The sequence below is a fragment of the Eretmochelys imbricata genome, chromosome 2, assembly GCF_965152235.1.
Source record: "Eretmochelys imbricata isolate rEreImb1 chromosome 2, rEreImb1.hap1, whole genome shotgun sequence".
In the NCBI taxonomy this organism is placed as follows: domain Eukaryota; kingdom Metazoa; phylum Chordata; order Testudines; family Cheloniidae; genus Eretmochelys; species Eretmochelys imbricata.
In genome coordinates, this window is record NC_135573.1 from 240,474,084 (window position 1) to 240,490,596 (window position 16,513).

General features: G+C 41.2%; 1 protein-coding gene across 1 annotated transcript in view; it reads right to left on the minus strand.

Moving 5' to 3' along the window:
* Positions 1-296: 296 nt before the first annotated feature.
* Positions 297-16,513, minus strand: part of ITGB1 (integrin subunit beta 1) — a 75,560-nt gene continuing 59,343 nt past the window's right edge. Inside the window, exons 15-16 of the mRNA XM_077808294.1 lie at positions 15,376-15,542; positions 297-1,531 (exon numbers count right to left, since the gene is read on the minus strand). Of these exons, the coding sequence (XP_077664420.1) occupies positions 1,466-1,531; positions 15,376-15,542 (233 nt within the window). The 3' untranslated portion in view covers positions 297-1,465. The remainder of the gene's footprint in view (positions 1,532-15,375; positions 15,543-16,513) is intronic.

A 16,513-nucleotide genomic window follows, 5' to 3' on the forward strand; every position in this document is an offset into this window, starting at 1 on the left:
GTGTAAGAATTCTATTCTTTTTACGTTTGAACAAATAATTTTGAGTTTACTTTTGTATAATTAACTCACTTTCCTGATACTTGGTCCAAAGAGCATATTTGGTATAAATATAACCTCTCTTCCTCCTCCCTAAACTCTAAAATTGACTATTGTAGGCAGCTAGATTTAAGAATTTTTAAAAAAAATAATCTTTGAGGAACCCTAACTTTGATACAATTTTGTACATTATAAAGATTGTACAGGTTGCTTGAACAGTATTAACATCCCCATTGTAGAAAGGCAAGATGAGGTTTAGGTGTTTTTAGGTACTTTTAATTAATAAATAACTTCAGTAATAGCACTGTAAAAAGTGAACATCTGTTAAAATAAAAAGGCACTTAAAACAACATAACCAATTTGGAACAGATGCAATCTTAATGTTCACAGGCAAATATACATGGCACATGTCAAAAATAAAACCTGACAGTGACAGTCATGTCACAGTACAAACTATGCAATCTCAGCTACAGGGTAAAGGCAAATGTACAGCCAAGACTGCAAAAGAAAATAAAGTTGTGCTGATAGAAAAATATTACAAAAATTGCAACCAAATACATTAAAAGATTAGAAAGGTGACAAGGCATCAGGCTTTAAAGCAAGGAAACATTACCATAAAGGACACTATATGAATTAAGGCCCTCATGTATTTAGAGGATGTCCTGGTGAGTGCTTCATGGTACTGCAGGCCGGCCAGGGCTTGAATTTACAAAGAAAAAATATGCAAGATACTAAGCAGCAACTTCTTGAAAAATGGCATAAATTTTAAAACTTTTCCTTCCTAAAATTTTCTTCCTAACCCCTTCAATTTGTCCATAACCTGGCACTTGACAATTTAATATTAGCTATGCAGACACTTTTCACAGCCTTTTACACCATTTGTTTCCATCCTATTCATCTTACTGTTTCTAATCAGATATATCTAACACCTACCCAGTCATTGATTAACTTTAAAAAAAAATGTGTGAGCTTGCAAGGAAATATTTAGTTAACATTTTAACTATGTCTGCAAACTCAAGCCCTGATAACCCTGTAAAGCTAAAACTTAATTTTTAATACTCAGTGGCTAGGCAGAGCCCTCATACTGATTGATTTCACCGTTTCCCTCCCAGTCACATCACAGCAGTATCATACACTTCCCACAGAAGACCTACATTTGAACAGCACAGTAAGGAAAAGGTCAAAAAGGCACCATGTGACCTTAGCTGATTAGGCTATGCAGTCTCAAGTTTTCTGTCAGTCCCCTGGCACTGATTATTTTATTTGGAAAAAAAAAATTACATATTGTACATTTTTAAAACCTGCATAGGAAACAAACCTACATGTAATGAGTTAGTAAAATCACTGCAGAATTGCCCTAAATCTATCTTACTGTGACTACAAAAATTGCTACGTTGCATACAGTGTTGTGAAGTAATACAAGTAGTGTTCATTTTCCCTCATATTTAGGATTGACCACAGTTGTCACTGCACTCTTGTAAATAGGATTTTCACCCTAAAAAAAAAAAAAAGAGAAATGTTTACATTAGTATTAAAAGTACACACAACAAGCATTGCATTTATGACAACTTTGCAAACAAAAGACATATTTTAAGATATTACCCATTGATCTGTAGTGTTTCCAGATGCTGTAAGTAAATACTAGCTTAAATTGTCTGAACAGCAAGATTTTCTCTATCAACTTTAGTAAAAGGCATGCGTAGCTAATAAACGCTAAAGTGTTAGGACAGATCTCTACTTTAGGGTCACTCAATGATTACCTATTCTGTTCTTTCCCTCTGAAGCACCTGGCATTGGCTACTGTCAGAAGACAGGATACTGGGCTAGATGGGCCATTGGTCTGACCCAATATGGCTGTTCTCATGTTAGGATATGCCACATGGTTCCCTTATAATTTATGAACCACACATGCTCATCTGCAGGCTGAATGATCAGGCGAAGGCTCTATATCTTCGATCTCATGACATACTGGTGAAGGAGTTGGGGGGAGCATTTCACTCAACATTTTTTGAACTGGAATGTTTGAATTTAGGCTCTTAAATAAAAGTTGCCTGAATTTCAGTTACTGAGCATTTGTGGTTCTGACTGACTTTGTTCCCAGGTGACAAAGTTTGGAGAACAGAAGGGTGTGCTGTCTTCTGGGAGCTAAGCTATGAGATGTGGACAGGAGGCTGAAGAGCATACTAATGGGAGCAGGAAAGAATCCACTGATTATCCTTGATGTTGGAACAAATGACACAGCTAGATTCTCGTTGGAACATATCTGAACCAGTTCCAGTGCAGTGAAGAGGTAAAAGATGAGCTAGCTCATGTAGAGAGCCCACCTGACTCAGCGCCTTCATTGATCTTGTCTTTTGTATTGACACCTCGCTGTGTGAGTGGAAGGAAGAGAGAAAGGGGGTCCAATGCCACCCCCCACCCCCACTGCATCCAGATCTTTAGAATCAAGCCAGGAACTGATGCAAGTGGATCTGGGTTCCAAATGTTTGACCCTGGAGGAAAAGGAATACCACTGGCAACTTAACCCCTGTTTCTACTGCAGAATATCGGAACATTCCCTCAATTCCTGTCCATCCAGACTGAAATCAGGAAATGGACCGGCCCAGGCCCAGTAAGGGGGTACAGCCTGGGTGTCACCAAGCACCAAGACCTAAGCTAGTTCCCCCACCTTTAAAGAGAACCAAACCCAAACCGCATGGAGCCTCAGCACACCTACAGGTACCACTGCACTTATGCCTGCACTGCATGAAAGCTCATGCTCAAGTAAATTTGTCAGTCTCTAAGGTGCCACAAGTCCTCCTTTTCTTTTTGTAGATACAGACTAACACGGCTGTTACTCTGAAACACTGCACTTATGTGTCCTAGGAGGATTGAAGTTGATTCCCCTGCAGTTAGCCATGGTCAACTCTCATGCCATTGATAGTTTTATAGATGCAATGGCTGCCCAGAACCTACAAATTCCTCTTTGGCCCAAATCTTAATCAGACCCGGTAGAAACAGTTGATGGGTCACCCCTGTCATCTGATCCAGTAACCCAGGAAATTGTTCTCTTATGATAGGTCTACACTGCGATTAAAAACCTGCAGCTAGCGTGTGCCAGCTAACTTAGGTTCACAGGGCTCGGGCTAAAGGGGCTGTTTAATTTCAGTGTAGACATTTTAGCTCAGGCTGAAGCCTGGGCTCTGGGATCCTCCCCACTTGCAGGGTTTTTAGCCTGAGTCAGCTAGCCTGGGCCAGCCACAGGGTTTTAACTGCAGTGTAGACATTCCCTTACAGGCCAGAGTGGGAGAGCATCGCATGTTCCTATACTTCAATGTGATCAGTTCTCAGCACTTCCCAATAATACTTGGAATACTGTGTTTTGTTTGGAGTAGCGTTACCCGCATATCTCCTGACGAGGGAAGAGCATTGACTTTTCTTCTGATTATTGCCAAAAAGCAGGCCTGCAACCTCCATGTTAGCCAATGCCTGTTCCCCTGGAACAGATATTACTACCCAAGGAAAAACAGCGGGGGCTAGTGAGAAAGAAATTGCCTTAAGCCCAGAATCCCACCTCCCCAAGAAATACCAGGAACACACTAACATTTTTGAGAAAAAAACCCCACGTCCCTCCTGTCCCCTACAGGAGGCCTAGAACTGTCCCACAGACTTGCAGCTTTGGGTGAAGGCCCTGTATGGACAAATATACACTATATCCAAACCACAGTCTGGAAGCACTATGCATCTATATCCAAGAAAATCTCAAGAAGGGCTTCATCTGTTATTCTTCCTCCCCAGCAGGGGCTCTAGTCCTTTTTGTATGAAAGATGAGGCACTGTGCATTTGCAGGGACTATTGAGCCCTAAATCTGCAACCGGTATTCTCTGCCTCTTTGTCCTGGAATTTCTAGATTGTGTGTGAACAACCACAATCCTCATGAAGCTACACCATCAGGGAGCTTACAAAATAGTGCATAAAAGTCAGGGATGAGTGGAAAACAATCTTTCATACATGATACAGATACTTTGAATATTTAGTTATGCCATTTGGCCTAACCAATGCCCCTGGAACTTTCCAACACTTTATGAATTGTGTGTTCAGGGACACAGGGGAACAGTATGTCGTCATTTATATCAGTGATATCCTACTGTTCTCAGAGAACCAAGAACAACACTGTTGCCACATCTGATCTGCTGTGGAAGCATGGTTTGCATGCCAATCTGGAAAAATGCCTCTTTGACCAGTCCTCCATCAAATTTTTGGGCTATGTCATCTTCCCAGGGTGTGTTCAGATTCAAAAAAGCAGCAACCTGTGACTGGTCAGCTACCCAGAATCCCCGTGAATTACAACATTTACTGGGCTGTGTCAATTTTTATCAGCAATTTATTTCTGACTTCTCAGGAAAAATAGCTCCCCTAACTCCTACATAAGATTGTCTGGTTCACTTTGTCACCAGAAGCCTACCATACCTTCATCAAGCTCAAGTCCACCTTCACAATGGCCCCATCCTGGTGCACTCCAACCCAACCTGCCTGTAGCCATCAGGGCAGTACTCTCGCAGAAGCCCAGACCCCAGCAAGTCTTGCACCCTTGTGCTTTTTACTTCCCCAAGCTCACCCCATCAGAAAGAAATGACAATATTAGATAAGTATCTGCCTGCAATTAAAACCATGTCCAAGGAGAGATGCCACCACCTTGAGAGGGCTTGGCCACCTGGACAGGTATTCAAAGATGATGAGAACCTCAAGCATCTCTGCAAGGCCCAAGCTTCAAACCAAAAGCAGCTAAGGTGGGTCCTGTTTTTCTCTCAGTTCGAGTTAACCATCACCTACCTGCCTGGGTCTCAAAATGGGAAGGCCGACACCTTATTGCAAAAAGGAGAGTAATACCAGGAGGGCAAAGAGCCAACTGCTGAGACAGCACACCTCCTCAAAGCTAGTAATTTTCTCAGCATGGCAGTTCACAGAGATCTGATCTCCCTTGTTTGATCCACCTCTAAGGAGGACCCCTTGCTGGGGACCACATCTCAAGTGTTTGGGGACCCGTATGCACCACTCTTAACATAATGGAGTAACATGTTTCAACAGGTGCATGTATGTATCTCTGAGGGCCTCCCCCCGCTTTGAGATGCTACATCTTTATCATGATATCCCACTGGTAGCACACTTTGGTCATTGTAAGCCCTCCTTTGCAGCCTCCCACTTTTTCTACTGACCCTGTATGAAGGCCAAAATTCAGGCCTGTATGGATTCATGTGAACTCTATGTCCACACCAAGACACTTTGAACCAAGCTCATTGGTACTTTGGTCCCCACAGAAATACCTGCAAAGCCTTAGATATCCATTTCACTAAACTTCATTGTGGAATTCCCTAAATGGCCCACTTCATCCCCTGCAGCCACTTACTCTCCACTGAGGTTACTGGCCAACTCACAATAAGACACATTATTTGTCTTCAAGGGCTTCCAGACCACAATGTCTCATGGAGAGAGAAAGCGCCTTGCCCGGGAGCTAAATTTTCTAATGGTGCCTGCCTCCTTTGCTGGCCATGCAACTTGAATTGGGCTGCTGAGATGTTCTCTGCATCCTTCCCAGTAGAGTTAGTGTCTCCAATCCTATCTAGCTCCTTTCCTGCCTGTGGAAGGTGGGCCCTTGGTGACCCCACCTGGTCTGGGCTGAGGGAGGAACTGCTTACTGCCAACAGAGTTGACTGAGCTCCTCAATGAGACACCTAATAGGCAGTAAAAGCAGGCAATATAGACCCTTTCTTTTGCTTCTGGCCTTTTCTGTCCTAGCTCTCTCCCAAAACCCACAGAAGTACCAGCTGCTGCAAACACTTCAGAAGCTGAAGTGGAGCTGAGGGGTAATTTCTGCAAAAGGCAAATGCAGCCCTGTGACATTAGCCAGCCAAACTGTTAGATGGAAATTTGAAATAAAAAGCTCTACAGCAGAGAGGTCTGGCTAAGATACTGTGGAAGTGATAAAATTGGAAGAAAATTCAGGGGTTGGGGCATTCCATTGCTGCCAGTGACTAAAAGAGCTGAAGAACCCATTGTAATGGATCTGTGGACCTTAGTACAATAAAGACCAAGTCATTTTATTGATTTCTAGAAGTCTGGGTTCATATTTATTTAACTAAACAAAGGAAGGCTATAGTACAGTGTGTGTATACTACATGGAGTAGGGGGATAACACATACACACTTCAATAACAGTGATGCACTTGCACACAACAAAGCAAGTCTTGCAGCTGTCTCCATTCATATCAGACTCTGGCAAACAATTTTGATATGCAAATAATCCTTAGTAAGGAGAGAAAACCTCAAGCTGTTTAGGCAATATAAATATTTTAACTTTGCCCTTATGTAGCTTTTTAAATCTTCTAAACACTTTACAGATAAGTCACCCTCAACACTCCACAGGGAGGTAAGCAAGCATTATCTCCTCTTTACAAATACGAAAACGGAGGCAAACAGGTTAAATGACTTGCAGCAGGCCACAGTAGGAATCAGTGTAAGAGCTGGGATTAGAACTCTAGAGTTCCCAGGGTCTAATTCATATTCGGTCCACATTTATCTTCTGGAAATAGATGATCAGCTGATATATATTAAATACAATGCTGTGAAAATACAGATCAGAAGCTTTGAAGTTTATAAACGCCTTAATTTAGCACATGACCAATCATAGGGAAAAAAAGTCAGAGAATATCTGTGCTTTTCTTACATTTGTATGAATTTAGTGTTTACGTGCAGTGCCAGTAAGAGACTGATGTCCTCTATTAAGTACATAATAGGCAACAATAACGCAAATTTCCTCATGCTACCCAACCTGGATGTCTCAAATCTGAGCTGGAGTAACCACTCCTAGGAATGTGCGAATAATTCAGTCTCTTGTGACCCACTTGATCTGTAGCCTCTCTACTAAGACTAACAATGTAGTAGTGGACAGTTGTTCACTAGACCAAACTCATTTCACATTGGCTACCTAATAGTCATTGGTTATTACCAATCTGTGCTGAATTTTGACTGATAACTAAAATATGAAAGATTATTTTCCATTATTAACCTCTTAGCAGTGGAGTTTCACAGAATATCTTACCTTCTGAGATAAGTGTATTGTAGTTTTTATTTAAGGAAGATATATATTTCATTTATAAGATAGTGTAAATCAAAATGAGCACACATTTAACATGCAAATTTAGCAGATAAACCATTTCTATCACATGCTCACCTAAATGTCATGCACAGTTTAACTGAAATGATTCTGGAAACATTAGCTGTTCACACCGTATTCATACAGTAGAACTAATTATACACTTCATTTGAGACCAAGAACTCTTAGGGCTTATCTACATGGTGCATTAGTGTGCACCAGGTGGGGTGTAAATTCTAGAGTGCACCAGAGTGCCATGCACTAACTTGCTCACGCTAAAAGTGCAACAGAAGTTCCGTACTGATCATGTAGTCCCATTTCAAACAGGACTGGACTGGCAGACCACTGTGATGTCGCAGAGCCCCCAATGGCTTCAAAAAGGGCTGCATGCAGATGTAGGGAACTGGCCATATTTTTTAGTGCAAGATTGAGGCTTTGGTCTAGTTTCCTTGTTAATAGCCACTACACCTGTTGAAACACTATCTAGGCCAGGGGTTCTCAAACTGGGGGTCGTGACCCCTCAGGGGGTCGCAAGGTTATTGCATGGGGATCAGACTCCACCCCCAAACCCTGCTTCGCCTCCAGCATTTATTGTAATGTTAAATATAAAAAGTGTTTTTAATTTATAAACGGGGTCACACTCAGAGGCTTGCTGTGTACAAGGGGTCACCAGTACAAAAGTTTGAGAAAAAATGATCTAGGTATATCTAACACACTAATCGTGCTCCTTTTATATAAGGATTAGCAGGATTATATAAGGATAGCTTTTGCTTTCTATTTATAAATACTCTATTATTAAAAAAATGCATCTAATTCAGATTCATATCTGCCTCATTAATTTAAGTTTGTTAAATTATAGAATCTTTAATACATTAAGACTAAAACGTTAAGAAACTTTACAAATTTAACACTGTATTAGTTTAGCTCCCACATGTATTCTGGATGGCTGGCTAAAATAGAACTTTTTAGCATTAACTTGTCCCCATATATTTAAGTCAAATTATGTCAAAAATATTCTCATTAAAACTCTAACACATTGGGAGGGATCCATGGAAAGATTTGGGCACCTACATTCCAGACTTAGGTGCCCAAATCCCAGTTTTAGCTCCACTGCAATCCACAAAACTCCTGTCAAATCTATCGGTGCCTAAACTCACTCAGCACCTAAATTTTTCAGGTTAAAGTTTCCCTGGGTGCTTACGTTTCTGCATCTGATTATGTGCACTGCTGCCTCCCTGTAAGCATCTGGACACTTATCTCCCACCTAAGCCCCAGAGTGATTCACGAACCAGTGGAAGACAGGCATTTGGCGGCTTAAGTTGCACGTGAAGCCCAAACTGGTAGCCATGCTAAGAAGGCATTTAAAATCCTCCCTGCAGCCTAGACTTAAGCACCTATCTCTAAGAGGGGGTGGGACTTAGTGCCCCTTCCCCAGTTGGCACCTGCCATTTGTTAGTTTAATATGCTTAATATCCCTGCCTAATATGTTTGCTTTTGTGGATCGCATTCTTAGATGTCTCTCTCCCCGCATTCACATTGTATAGGGAGCCTGTTGTGTGAATCTCAGTGTTGTTCCTGAGATTTTCTAGGTGCTATGATGCCCAGCATTGCAATCCCTAAGTATCTTTGTGGATTCACAACCATTTTGCTTAAAAATCTTAAAAGGAAATTGCAAATGCCATAGCTGTATAAGCGAAACAAGGTGAGTGAGGTAATATCGTTCACTGCATCTTTCACTGTTGGTGAAAGAGATAAGCTTTTGGGCTTTCACATGGTGACCTGAAGAGGAGCTTTGTGAAGCTTGAAAGCTTGCCTCTCTCGCCAACAGAAGTTGGTCCAATGAAAGGTATTACCTCATCCACTTTGTCTCTCAAATGTCCTAGGACAAACACTGCAGATAACTATAAGTAATTTTTCCATTCATACCCTCTGAACAGTATTGTTTTAAGCATTTCACTGGTTTGTAGTTCATGCAAGAAACTATTAACTACCTCTTAGATATCAAGACGATATAGAAAACCTAGGATAGATCATTTAAAGCTCACAAGATATATAAAAAGAAAAGGAGTAATTGTGGCACCTTAGAGACTAACCAATTTAATTTATCATCAAGTTGGGCCATGATCACTTTAGATAAGCTATTACCAGCAGGACAGTGGGGTGGGAGGGGGTACTGTTTCATGGTCTCTGTGTGTATATAATGTCTACTGCAGTTTCCACAGTATGCATCCGATGAAGTGAGCTGTAGCTCACGAAAGCTCATGCTCAAATAAATTGGTTAGTCTCTAAGGTGCCACAATTACTCCTTTTCTTTTTGCAAAGACAGACTAACACGGCTGTTACTCTGAAACAAGATATATAATTACAGTTCCTGCAACAATATTCTCTCTGCTACATTACACAGCGTGTAGCATTCTAGATTACTGTTTAAGTATCTTGCTGTATACAGTATGTTTCATTGGCCTTCTTACTACTTTTTTCTCCATTGATGTATTGTTTCAATTTAAACAAATCACAAAACATCTAATCACAAAAACTATATGCAAGATATGTGCAGTTAGTTTGAGTTACGACCCAAGTTACAGTGGAAAACTTATCTCTAGAATCTTTTGACATTTGCTCAAGAACTGGTTCTCACTATCTACTCCATTTCACAAATATCATCAGGTCTTTTTGAACAACACCATTATGTGGATCCTCTGCCCAGTTTCAATGTTGGAAACTGCACCCCTCCCAAAAAAGACATATCCCTTTTTCAGAGGATACAGAAAGGAGGAGACACACCAAGCATGGCTGGAAGGCTAGACAGGAGTTAACCCCTTGGATAATGTAGGATGCTATTCACTGGCACAGATCTAAATTGAGCATCACAGTGAAGAAGGTGTCGCAGGGCCCTGCTAGAAGGAAACCCTAGGAGTAGAGTGAAGTGGCTTCTTCCTGTGGTGACACAGCAGCCAGCTTCCCTTCCATGGCAACAATATATGGCTCTTCTCCAAAGTGTTTGAGAGGAACCACTACGATGTGCATGAATTAAAAGTTATTGATTGAAGCCTGCTGCTACTGTGACCTCGAGTGAAGCATCCATTACTGGGGAGGTTCTCTACATTCCATTTCCTTCCCGAAAACCCACTCAGTCTATCCATGGCACCCTCGACTCCTGCTCTGAACAGATTCACAGCAATAGGGCTGAGGCCATCCAGCAAAGCCAGAGAAGACCTTGACATTCCTGATATTTCTAAAGTTAAGAAAAAGACAAAAAGTTAACTTTAAAAAACCAAGCCTCCTCATGCCAAATAAAGCAGCAAAAAGGCAGAAGCCAATCTAAAAAAACCCCATAGGTCTCTTAGGTAACAACAGGAAGGCTATGTCAAAGTTTTCTGAATTGCTTGGGAGATAAACATTTTCAGGGCATTTTTTATACCCTAGATGTCTGTCTAACTAATCAAGTTGCTCACAATAGACATGATTGCAGATAAGCTAAATGTAATAAAAGAAGTTAACAGAACTTTCAGCAGCTTACTCAAGATTTAAGACACACTTATGGTTTAAAAATTGCAATTAAAGTCTCTGTTCTTTAGAAGTTAAAACAACTTTTTTTAGAATATCATCATTTGTTTAGCCCCAGCACTGTGCAAGCCAAAATAAGCTGGTAGAAATACAAGGCCTCTGCCTCAAAGAATGTAAAATATATACAGACGACTCATCAACAAAGGGGGGGGGGGAAGGAAGAGGGAGAAATGACCCAAGCCATAAAACTGAATGATGACATTTAGTACCATCTGAGATCTGCCAACCAAGACTTTTATTTTACTTCTTTTAAAAAAAGAGTGAAGATACTTTCATCTTGGTTCTTACCACCTGCTTGAGGAGAAAACTGAAGAGTAGTAGTCTTTTGAAAGAAATCAGAAAAAGGCATGGCAGGGCCAAGAGGGATCCAGCCATACAGAGATGCATGGAATGAGGCATGGAACAAGGGGGTAGTTAGATGTTTGGCTTGTGCACAACAAAAGGGGAAAGGAATGATAAAGAAGTAGGCAGGAGCTGGATTGTATAGAGTCTTAGAAGGGAGGACAAGGAACTTAAAACATCATTAAGGAAATGTCAGGAGACCTGTGAAGGGACTGGAAACGGAGCTGGATATGGTTCAGAATGAGGGACAAGGTAAATGATTTTTACAGCTAGGATAGATTGAAAAAAGTGTGTGTTTCATGAGGCGAGAGTTTAGGAAAACAGGATTACAATAGTTGAGAAGAAATAATCAGGGCTTGGGAAAGGTTTTTTATGGTTAGGATGGAAGAATTTTGGAGATATAAAGGAAAAACTGGGAGAGAATGAGTAGTTAATGATAATATCAGGGTATAACCACATAAAAATGAGAAGGGACCAGCTAGGAGAAAATCAAGTTATGGGTCCAGGGCCTTGCCTGACAAAAAAACCCCACCACTTTGAAATAATAGGTGCAGCACTTAGATTCTATTGTGATGGACAAATTCTTCCTTTTCCATTTTCTTTATTAGCCCCCTCTTCTGTTTCCCCCCTGCAAGATTTTCCATCTTTCTCACCCCCACCCCCAACCTTCTCCTGTCATCTGTTTTCCTACCTGTCCTCTCTATTCTCATCCCCCTCTTTGGAGACCCTGGGGAAGGAGGAGAGCAATCTCACTTAAGAAGCCTTCCTTCTAATCTCCCTTAGACAGCCCATCCTCTCTGGCTTCCTGACCTGTACATCAGCATTTGGCTGTCACTGTCCTTGCTTCTTGTGCTTTAGGGTTGAAGAAATAAGATCTTTGGGCTGATGCCATTCACTGCCTTCTGCCTTTCTCCTCAGTATTTGACATGGGAGGAGAGAAGATCGAAGCTACTACCAGCTAAGAATCTCAGAATACAATATCCTTGTGATGGGCTTAATGCTGAGCCAAACTGACGGATGCAGCTCCTGCTTCACTGCCTCATGGCTGGTGGCTGTTATAACAGCGGAGCAGGGGCAGTCAGCAGCACAGAGCTGAAGCCAACAATTTAAGATAGAAGGTTGGAGTGTTCAGCCATCATTTCAGGAGGGAAAGGGAGGCAGAAGGAGACTAACAGTTGGCTATGGAAGAAAATGACCTTCCCTCATTCCCATAGATCAGGGGTCTGCAACCTTCAGCATGCGGCCCATCAGGGTAATCCGCTGGCGGGCCGCGAGACATTTTGTTTACGTTGACTGTCCGCAGGCACGGCCCCCCGCAGCTCCCAGTGGCCCCGGTTCACTGTTCCCAGCCAATGGGAGCTGCGGGAAGCGGCGGTCAGCACGTCCCTGTGGCCCTCTGCTTCCCACGGCTCCCATTGGCCAGGAACGGCAAACTGCAGCCACTGGGAGCTGCGGGAGGCTGTACCTGTGGACGGTCAACGTAAACAAAATGTCTTGCGACCCACCAGTGGATTACCCTGATGGGCCATGTGCTGAAGGTTGCCGACCCCTGCCAAAGATGACACCTGAGAGACAAAGGATTATGACATTGCCAGTTGTGATGGGAAAATTAGGAATGGGTTGCATATCTAATCATGAAATTATTAATGAACATATTCCACATTTCAAGGGTATGTTTAGACAGGGTTTTTTTGTTTTTTACCTGGAGCTAACTGACTGCCCATTAACTGAGGTAATTAATACATTGTAAAAGCTAGTCTGGATGCTCCCCAAAAGTTTGTTCCAGTAAAGCCACAAACAATTGTATCCCAGATAAACTGTAAAGGCTAGTCTGGACAGTCCCTAAAAAACTACCTTGAGTTAACTGACAGTCAAAAAACCCCTACTGTAGAAAAGCCCAAAGAGATTCTCCTTCCTCCACCACCAATCTAAATTGTTGTTCTATTTTCCTTTATATAAAATACTGTTCTTCAACTTCACATATAAATTCAGTTCTCAAGCAAGTACTACTGATATTAATAAATAAGCAATGTTGCTGTTAATACAGATTAAAGATTTTCAAGCTCCACTCTGTACAATTTCAGAACTGAAGCAGCAGCAGTTCAACAGAATAAGGCTCAAATTGTGATTAATTGGCAATGACACTGAGTCTCAAAAGAGTTAAAAGTGACATGCAAAGAAAAAGAAGAAATTGAAAAGAAAATACAAACTGAGACTTAGAGACCAGCTTTACGTCCATAGTTTGGATTCTTGAAATTATTAATAGGACTCTTGTATATTGGATTTTCTTGCTGAAGTAAAAGAAATGGTCAATGTCGAATAATTCAACAGAACAAAAGAAAATAACATTCTCAACTACCATAAAAAAAAGGAAAGGTCATGCTGTATGTAAAGGAAAATTATGTTAGTAATTTTCTTTTAAAATTATTTAGTAGTAGAACTCTAATACAAATCTGAAAAACCCTTGGCAGATCAGTAAACAAGGATAAAGCCCTTCTAAGGGAATAACCGAAGCATAACTCTGCTTATAAGGATGCGTGGGTGTTGAGTCCCACAAGATTTCTGTACATCAGTACGGAGGTTCGATGTTCAACCATTACTGACCTCCCCACAGACCTTAATTAGTATATATATTTAAGGTCTCCTTGCAAAAACAAAAAACAAAGACCTGGTTACTTATCTTTCCATATCTTGTTCTTTGAGATGTGTTGCAAATGTCATTCGACTGTAGGTGTGTGCATACCCTGAGCATAGTCAGTGGAAATATTCCCTTCAGTTGTTCCTGTCGGGGTGGCTTGGGCACCCTCTGATGCCATACACTCATAGTGCTGGTATAAAGGGTCCAGCCTACTCCACGCCCCCTCAGTTCCTTCTTGCCGGCCAACTCTGATGTAGAGGGGTAGGAAGGCGAGTCTGAATGAACACGTGCAACACATCTTGAAGAACAACAGTCCAGGAAAGGTAAGAAATCACTTTTTTCTGCTTCACATGCTTGCACATGTCCATTCCACTGTAGGTGACTCTCAAGCAGTTGCATAGGAGGTGGGATTAAAGTTTATGGACATGCTGACTGCAAAACAGCTTAACTGAATCTGGAATCATACCTAGACTGTTGAGTGATGGCATAATGAGCAGAGAACGTATGTACTGATGACCAAGTCACTGCTCTGCAAATGTCCTGAACAGGAATCTGTGCTGGTAATGCCGCTGAAGATGTGTATGCTCTCATGGAGTGGACAGTCAGGATAACTGATGGCGGAACACCCACCTGCTCATAATGCACCTGAGAATGCATGATGTGATCCAAGAAGAAATTCTCTGCATAGAGATGGGGAGATCTTTTATCCTGTCAGCTATTGCTATGAACAGTTGGGTGGATTTACGAAACGGTTTGGTCCTTTCTACGTAGAATGCTAGGGCACATCTTATGTCCAATGAATGAAGCCGCTGTTATTCGCTGTTTGCATGTGGTTTTGGGTAAAAAACTGGTAAAAAGATTGCCTGATTGCTATGAAATTGGGAAACCACCTTTGGGAGGAAGCTAAAGTGAGGACATAACTGCACTTTATCCCCAAACAAGACTGTACAGACGTTCTACTGAGAAAGTCTGCCGTAGCAAGGAGAACAGTTCCAGCGATCGTCAGAGTTGGTAAGAAGAAACTGAGGGTGTGCAGGGTCAACTCGGCCCTTTATATGGTGCTATGAGCACACAGCACCAGAGGATGCTCAGCTGCCCCAATGAGTAGCACTGAAGGAAAAATTTCTGGTGAGTGTGCTCAGGGTGCGCATACACCTACAGTGGAATGAACATGTGTAAGCACTCAAACAAGGAGGATGATTTTTGCTCTTCTACACTTTGTAAATGCAACTGCCATCAACTTTTAATGGAAGCTGTCTGATTATCTGAGGTAACAATTTGGTGCACAGACAGGGTGTGATACTCGGATGTCACAGTAACAAAGTTGGGCTAGTCTAGCGCTATCACTTCAGTCTGTTTCCTTTTCTACAAGCTTGGCCAAAATTATTTAAGTAATTAGAACTCAAAACCTAAACCTTTGAGTACATGGTGGCTTATCTAGTCAGGTTATACATCCTAGGCGAAAGATGTTCTTTTACAATTCATCGCTCTTTACAGTATGGTACAAGATATGTTCAAGACCAACTCTGAACAAAGGTTTTTTGTATTCCAGTTTTTAATCCTATAGAGGAGCACCTTGAAATATTTGGGGCATACAAGCAACACCTTTTGTACTTTCCGTAACAACAGTAGCTTTATTGAATTTAAGGTTCATGACTCACTGTGTCCCACTTCGCATTCATCTTCTCCTTTTCAAATTTAGCAAATTCTCTTCTGTCATGAATGATCATAAGTAGTTTCCAAATCAGTAATAAAGCAAGACCAATCAGAACAATTCCAGCAACCACACCAGCTACAATGGGAATGATATCCGGGCCAGTGGGGCATTCTGGGGAATAGAATAATAACAGTACAGTTTTAGCACAATGTAAAAGAAGCACAATTGCTGAAGAATTTAAATTATACTGTGCAATATTCAGAGCATCCAACTTGTCAAGAGCAATGATTTCTCACATTTAAAATGCATCTGTGAATAATAATCTAAATTAGAGCTACTGAGATCTACAAAGATTCTTATTCTAGTTTTGAGACATACACATAGTGAGAAAGCAAGTTTTGATGCCATGGAGAAATGACTTTTATTGACCAAATCAGCTTTTAAGACCACACAGAGCTAAGAATTTCATAGCACTTGAAGCCTTAAGATTAGACTTCTAGACTACTTTTGAACAAGCTGAATATGAATTGTGAACATAACAAGACAGGGGGAAAATTGACTTTATGAGTGTAATATGGATTAACCAGATAGTCCCAAAATACCCCTCGCTTTATAGAAAAAGTGTGGCCTTGTTTCTACCTCAAGTTACAATATTTATACAAAGCCAAATTGTAATAGCATGATCCCCTGAGGCAGAGGGATCAGATTTAACAGATTTTTACAAGACTTTTTCCAACATGGAAATCCAGTGCTTTGTTGAACTAAGAGATGCAAAAATGATTGACATTTGCATCATTCAAAATGATACTTGTAAAATTAACTAAAACCAAACAAAGGAAGTTATTATATGGAGAAGGCAAGGCAAGGGTAACCAGCACTCTTGTAAAAAAGTTACCTGTTTTGCAAAATACAGAATTCTGAATAGTCACCTAAACTAAAGGATTGATCCTGTTCCCCTTCTAGTCAATGGAAAAACTCCCATTAACTTTACTTGTGCAAGATCAAGCCCCAAGTAAACTGCTGGAATCTGTCAAGGTGAATAGTTACTGTATCGAATCACCCCAAGGGACACTGATTTTGAGTCCTGCTCCTATTGGTTGGGCTGAGATTCCTACAGAATGCTAACATTATTAACCAATATT